The sequence below is a fragment of the Primulina eburnea genome, chromosome 6 (assembly GCF_022965805.1).
Source record: "Primulina eburnea isolate SZY01 chromosome 6, ASM2296580v1, whole genome shotgun sequence".
In the NCBI taxonomy this organism is placed as follows: Eukaryota; Viridiplantae; Streptophyta; class Magnoliopsida; order Lamiales; family Gesneriaceae; genus Primulina; species Primulina eburnea.
The window spans coordinates 20,581,359-20,588,628 of record NC_133106.1 but is presented as its reverse complement, the minus strand read 5'-3'; the positions used below and the strand labels follow the sequence as shown (position 1 = coordinate 20,588,628).

At 31.2% G+C, this 7,270-nt stretch overlaps 1 protein-coding gene across 1 annotated transcript; it reads right to left on the bottom strand.

Moving 5' to 3' along the window:
* Positions 1 to 6,190: 6,190 nt before the first annotated feature.
* On the bottom strand, positions 6,191 to 7,032 carry LOC140833360 (EPIDERMAL PATTERNING FACTOR-like protein 4). The gene is made up of 2 exons (XM_073197724.1): positions 6,775 to 7,032; positions 6,191 to 6,652 (listed from the first exon to the last, which is right to left on the bottom strand). Exons 1-2 carry the CDS (start codon positions 6,900 to 6,902, stop codon positions 6,451 to 6,453), a joined length of 330 nt encoding a protein of 109 aa, XP_073053825.1. The 5' UTR covers positions 6,903 to 7,032; the 3' UTR covers positions 6,191 to 6,450.
* Between the last annotated feature and the right edge of the window lie 238 nt (positions 7,033 to 7,270).

Here is a 7,270-nt window from a genome sequence, read left to right as displayed (position 1 = left end):
ACTATACAGAGCTTGAGTGTATTTCTTTCACTTCTCTGTATCTTGACTATTAAAATAGTCCACCCCAATTGTGCTTTAAATAGGGTAGCCATTTTTCCAGTGATCTCACTAAGAGATTCACCAGCTAGGACTGACTCTTTCATTTCCAAAGAAGTCATGTCCCAAGCAATTTTTATTGATCCCATAAGACTCATTTCTAAGAGTTTAATGAATCCTTCTTTGTTGAGATCTAGTGTTCATGCTGCGATTCTCATAGCGGGTGTCCAATCATCTATGAGATCTTGTCTGTTTTTGAAATCTAATACATCAAGGTTAATCATAATCCATTAGGATGTATTGGATCTAAAACAGTTTTCTCATAGGGTGTTTGGTGCAAGGGAATTTGATTTCTCCTTGTCCTTGTTCCCACTGGATGTGATCCTCCACCAGTATGGAAATCGGATTGCGATTCTGTCATGTTAACATTCTGAGATCCCACACTTTCTCTTGGTGGTTCCTGAGAAGATGACCAAGTTATAGCAGGTATTTCACCTCCTGCTGTGTTCATCTTTAAATCTACAACTTTGAGATTTGCAAAAGATTCCGCAAGCTCTTGTAGATCTTCCAAACCAATCCTTTCTAAAGTTGTCATCAGATTAATTTATTTTCTGAGACAGACTTAATTAGATTGATCATCTTTTCTTCTTCAGTCAAAGATTTTGAAACCACTATGGCTTTACCTTGTTGATGTAACAAAGGTACAGTACCAAATGATTGTGGTAACAATCCTCCTGAAGTTCTTTTACTAGAACTTGGTTGTTGTTCTAGTTTCTGAATTCTTGTTTGAATATCCCAAAATATTCAAAGAATTTCTTCCTGTTTTTCAAGGATTTTTTCAACTCGTTGAGATACAAAATGTAGCATTTTTCCATAATTTTGTATTGTCTTTTGTATTTCTCTAAGATCTGAAGAGAGCTTAGAGGAATCTGGAACCATCTCCAGAAAATTATTTGCTTGAATCATAAGTTTACCTGAGATTTTTCCTGAGGGTGCTGATGCTTCTCTATCTGCTCCTGATTTCTAACAATATTTAGATGTCCTTGTGTATATTCCAAAATATTGGAATAGATCTTGTATATTATTTTTCTCGAACCTAAGTTCGGGTTCATAATTTTTCCAAAATTCTCCTTCTCATACATTTAGTTATTGAACCTAAGTTCGGGTTCATAATTTTTCCAAAATTCTCCTTCTCAAACATTTAGTTATTTTATAATAATAAATCTTGTGTTTGAAAAATTAACCAGGCTCTGATACCATTTTCGGGAGCGCGGAGATCAATTAAATTTAAAATAGGAATAATGGTAGTTTTGTCCATTTTAGGGTATTAGGGAGTTTAAAGAAAGTTTTTGATGTGTAGAGAGTTTGGGTAAAGTTGAGTTTGAGTTCGGAGAGTTATGAGCAATTTTTCCTATTATTAATTGTAATCCAAGAAGAAATAGAAGAAAAGAATGATTTTTACACCATTTTGAGACAAACAGTGAGAATTGAAATTCATTAAATTGAAAGTGAAACATCATAAAAAAGTAGAAACAGTACAACCAAATATCTACCATAATTAACTGAGATTGTGAGAATTATTTTTTAGTAAATTTATCTAGTAATAGTCACACGGATATTTATGGTAAGATGAGTTAATTATATTTATATTTATAATAATAATTAGAGTAGGTCTTTATGAGACTGTCTCACGGATCTTTATCTGTAAGACATGTCAATCCTATCGATATTCACAGTAAAAAGTAATACACATGACATAAAAAATAATATTTTTTCATGGATAACCCAAATAAGAGATCCGTCTCACAAAATACAACATGTGAGAACGTCTCACACAATTTTTTACCTAATAAAAAATATTCTTTTATATAAAAATAATATTTTTTATTAATAATCTAAATAAAATACATATTTCGTAAAATTACAGTATGAAATTATCTCATTCAAGATTTTGTATGTATTTTTTTTACCAGCTGGTTTATATAACCACAGTACAGTAAAGCGGAGTGGTCCAGAAAGCCATGAAACAGTAAAATATTTACTGTTAAAAACGTCTTGTCCACAAAATTTTGAATTAAATGTGACCGACTTTTTATGTATCTGATTTTTCTGGCCTAAATTATCATTTTTAATTTGATGTAAAACAAAATATAAATAATTTATTTAAATAAAATAAATAAATATTTGTTAATTAAATTGTATTTTTTCTTAGCAAAAAGTCTTCACTTCTTAAAAAATATCGAATGGCCATGTTTAAAAATTACTTATTTTTTTCTCATTTTAGCATAAATTTAAATTTTAATAAAAAATCGTTTAGAATATCAAATTCCAATTTAAATTTTAATAAACTTTTTTTAGGCTAAACTTTAATTTACTTGATCTCTACCAAAATCAATAACTGTTCAACACCATATGGGACGCGTAAATACGCATTTTGTATCTTCCAATTTGAAATTTCTGAGTGATTTCTATTAAATTCAAAATTTTATCATAACAAAAAATAGCACGTATACCTAGACCAAAATTTATAGTTGTTAACAGATACTTGACTTAATTTTTGTGTACTCATGTTGTAGCGTAGAGTCTCATACTAATTAATTGATAGACATGAGAGGTTGTAATGTACCTACTTGAGTGTTAATATGTTGGGTTGTTAAGCTCTTGTGTCTTAAAAAGGTCGTGCCTTATCGATGGTGTTGTCTCGTATTGATGGGATCGGTTCTAGACACCTGCGAGAGTGTTTCAAACATAATATTCTCAATGAGATGCAATAGCTCGTGTTCTAAGAATGTAAATACCAATAACGAAACGGAAAAATACTCGAAGTAATCCTTCGTTAAAAAAGCTAATCAGTTTAGAGCTTTTAGCTTGTGTCAACTGATTAACTGAAAAAAAAAGATCGGTTCTTGCTTGTATCAGTCCATTTATGGTAAAAATTGAACTGATATCAGCTCGAGCTGATTAAATCAGTTTAAAAACAAAATTTAAACAGTTAAATACACAAGATATGTTTATGGACGTTCGGAGACTTTAACTGCTCATACGTCACCCCTTCTATCATATGGGGTAGGATCCATTAGAAGACTTTGATTTATACAACACTTTGTACAAATCGACTCAATTTAGGACTTACACTACTGTTTAACTGAACTCCTAGTCTAGACTGAATGCAACACATTTTCAGCCAACACTTGTTTAACGTCTATGTGTCAAAGACTACATACACAAATTTATTGTCTTTGTCCAAGACTCACGCAGCTTTTCAATACGCTCTATTCTCTATGTATATATGAGTGATGGTGTGTGTGTGTGTGTGAGAGAGAGAACTGGCATACGAATACAACACGAAAGTGTTCTCACACGCTGATGGAATTGTACTTTTAATCTAAGCTGATAATATGTTGAAGTGTTACCTAAATCTGGGCTGATTGCTTCTTGTAAGCTGATATGCACACTTGTTTTTCCACACCCTTTTATTTCCACACACTTCTTTATATTTGTTGATGGTTTTGATCTTGTATTTATAGAAGCAATGTGACTGTACATCAAGACTCATCAAATATGTTCATTGCAATTTGAATCCTTTCGTCGAAATTTGTGTCTTGTCCTTTCTGACAGCCATTATAGAACGTCTCGACTTTAAGCTCTGCTGCAAAATTCATTATTGTCATATGATCGGACAATTGATTTTATACCGTTGTGAACAGCTGGATTCAACTTAGATTATCTTGTCATGTTCTACAAACTGGTCGGCTCCTAACTGATGCTCTGAACTAGTCTTGAACTAGTGTGGTGAAATCAGTTGGCTCGTCGGCTGAACTAATTTCACTGATTCAGATGAGCTGGTCAGTTGGGCTCTTCATCAGTTGAACTCTTCATCAGATGGTCGGGCTTCGGAAGGTCTTTTGCTTAATTACCTATCAACTGAAATGGTCTTTGATATTTCAGTTGGACTGGTTCAGTTTGATCAATCAGTTGGCACTTTCAGTTTGTGTCTCGATAGCTTCAGTTTTGGCTCGTTAACTGATCAGTTCGAATCCTGATCAGTTTCAGCTTTCTCTGCACTTAGGTAAATTCGTTAGAAACAAAACAACAAGTTTATTAACATCAAAATCAATATTGCGAACATGAAATATTTCAACACGTATCATCTTATAAAAAATCATTCTTACTTTTTCTTTTTAGTGATCTCTTCTTCATATATCAGTCTTGCTCATTAATATATGATATTCCTCTTTTAAGACTCAGCAAACCAATCAATCATGTAATAACATTTACAGTTCGATATATGAGAACTTCTTAATAAATCATATACATGTCAAACTCCTCTTATCCAAACTCGCTTAACCAAACATGCACATTATCATGTGTAAAATATACCACTTGATGAATTGACATGAGAGATATGTATGTGTGTGTTATGTAATAAATGAAGTTAATAATTATTTATGGAATAAATAAAATAAATATATATCTCCAAAAAAGCGTGTTTGGTGAAAAAATAAATAATAATTGCAATGAAATAGTGAAATGCTCGCATGCACAATAATTGAGTTACTGTTTTAAAAAAATAATTGAGATATAAAAATTCAGATATTATTTCACATCAAATGATATCCCTAGTAAAAGGGTTCTATGAGGAGTGCTGTGCAAACAAGAGAGGAAATAGTTTATTTATAAGTTTGGATATATATATATATATATATATATATATATATATATATATATATATATATATATATATAAAAGTTTTGATATCATGCACACCTATCGTGCACACTTTTGTGAGCACCAATGAGGTGTCACTCACCCATTGGATACACAATTTTTTTATATTTCATCACATCCAATGGGTGAGTGACACCTCATTGGTGATCACAAAGGTGTGCACGATAGGTGTGCAGGATATCAAAACCGTATATATATATATATATATATATATATATATATATATATATATATGTATATATATAGAAAATCATATTATATAAGTAAATCTATATATTCAGAAAATTAACAAACTGTTTTTTTTTTTTTTGACAGAGGAAATAACAAACTGTTAAATGACCATTTATTAAATTTAAGAGTGTGTGTGTGTGTGTGTAACTTTAAATTATTAGAAAAATTACATTGCCATAATATACATGTTAATTAAGTACTTGTCTTGACATCAAAATTATTCGATCGACTTAATTTTAGCCACTATTATTATGATATAAACCACTATATTAGTATGACATACAAAATTTTAAAACCAAAACTAAACAAAAGACGATCCAATTATGTTGAATCTAATCCAGCGCACCAAACTATACATAAATTTATGTGTTTAAGAAATAAAAATAGACAAAACATTACAATTTCATATGAAATTTCAAGATTTTTATTTTTTTGAATAACAGAAATGACCAACCTCGAGTAGATGCATGGTCCCTTATCTACCTAGTTTAAGCTATTAGAATCACTAGACATACCACAATAATTAAATTAAACTGGAAGAATAACTTAAATACAAGTATTATTTTTCTTGGCAAAAACTTATATGAGACGGTCTCATATGTCGTATTTTGTGAGACGGATCTCTTATTTAGGTATCCATAAAAAAATATTATTTTTTATGCTAAGAGTATTATTTTTTTATCGTGAATATCATAGGATTGATCTGTTGAACATATAAAGATTTATGAGATCGTCTCTACTTTCTTTTAGACATACCACAATAATTAAATTAAATTCGAAGAATAACTTAAATACAAGTATTACTTTCTTTCAGTCCCACATCACATGCATTAATGCATCCCATAAAGCCCACCACCAAAAGAGGGAAATAACCAGTAAACATTGAAACTAAAATGAAATTAATATATCAATCATTTTTTATCATTATTTATTTTATTTTTTCAATCTTTTATCAATCAAAATTTTAAAAGACAGTTAGAGATGGAAAAATTACATTCCCAAAGTTCTTATCTATCTCCCAACACTTCAAACATAGGAAAAAAACAAGAAAAATATGGGTATTTTTTTTAAGATTATCAAGAAGATAGAACTAATATCTATGCATATTTATAATAAAAAAAAATTCACAGAATAGCAAAAATCAACAAAAATTTATAAATAAAAACCAAAATAGTTAGGAAAAAATCTTTTCCAAACCTCGAAAAGTTTCTTATCTAAGTACCCTACTGTACAAACACTGTGTTTGTGCAATACAATTATACCATGTGACAAGAAGTCATTGCCAAACAGTACAAATACAATTGATTTGAAAAGCCGAGACAGAACCAAAAATTTAATCGAGCGTACAAAAAAAAATCAAAACTCACATGTTTTTTTTTTTCGAATAATAATTACATGTTCGTCCCGTTAAGTCCTCTGGATTTAACTGATCGATCGTAGTTGATTTTTTTTTTCCTAAGGCATGAAAAGTTTGTTGCCACACTTGCATCTCCAAGCTTCTGGATAGTACTCCAGTGGCATACTAAACCCTGGCTGAATCGGAACATGAACCGGTATACATGGCATACACCTCCCACACTTGGATCTGCAAGACGGCGGAGATGATCCCGGTCCGCCGAGCCTCCGCCGTGACAAGATTTCCTCCGCCGCGTCTTCTCTGAATTTTCTTGATTCAACACCTACATTGCAAAAAGAGAGTAGTGGGCATCAGTCAGATGGCTGGTGAATAAGATAATATTAGTACTTGGATGCTTGAGTTTATGGTAATTTCGAATGCACTTACTTAATTTAGGAGATGGGTTGGAGCCAAGAACTGAGACGGAAGAGAGTAGAAGAAATGCTACGGTGGCGAGATAGAGCGAGAGTTGCCGCCGGCAGCGGCGGCGTGGGTGGTGCAATAAGTCCATTGGTGGTGGTGTAAAAAATCAGTGAAGCAAGATATGTGGGATTGAGTGTTTATACGTAAAAAAATTATATGTATGAATTGGAATTTAGTATAGAAAAGTGTGGAGTGAAAAAGGATCGAGAAAAAGAAGAAAGTTAGGAATGAGAGAATGGGAAAAAATTGATTGCAAGTTATAGCTAATATTGACGATAGTGTTGCGTGCAAGCGTGCGAGTCAGTCCAAGTCAAAGGGGCGTCCTAAATTACAGAAGAAAAATAAATAAATAAATAAATATATATATATATATATATTTAATAATAATAATAATATATATATATATATATATATATATATATATATATATATATATATTTATGGGTTAATTGGGTA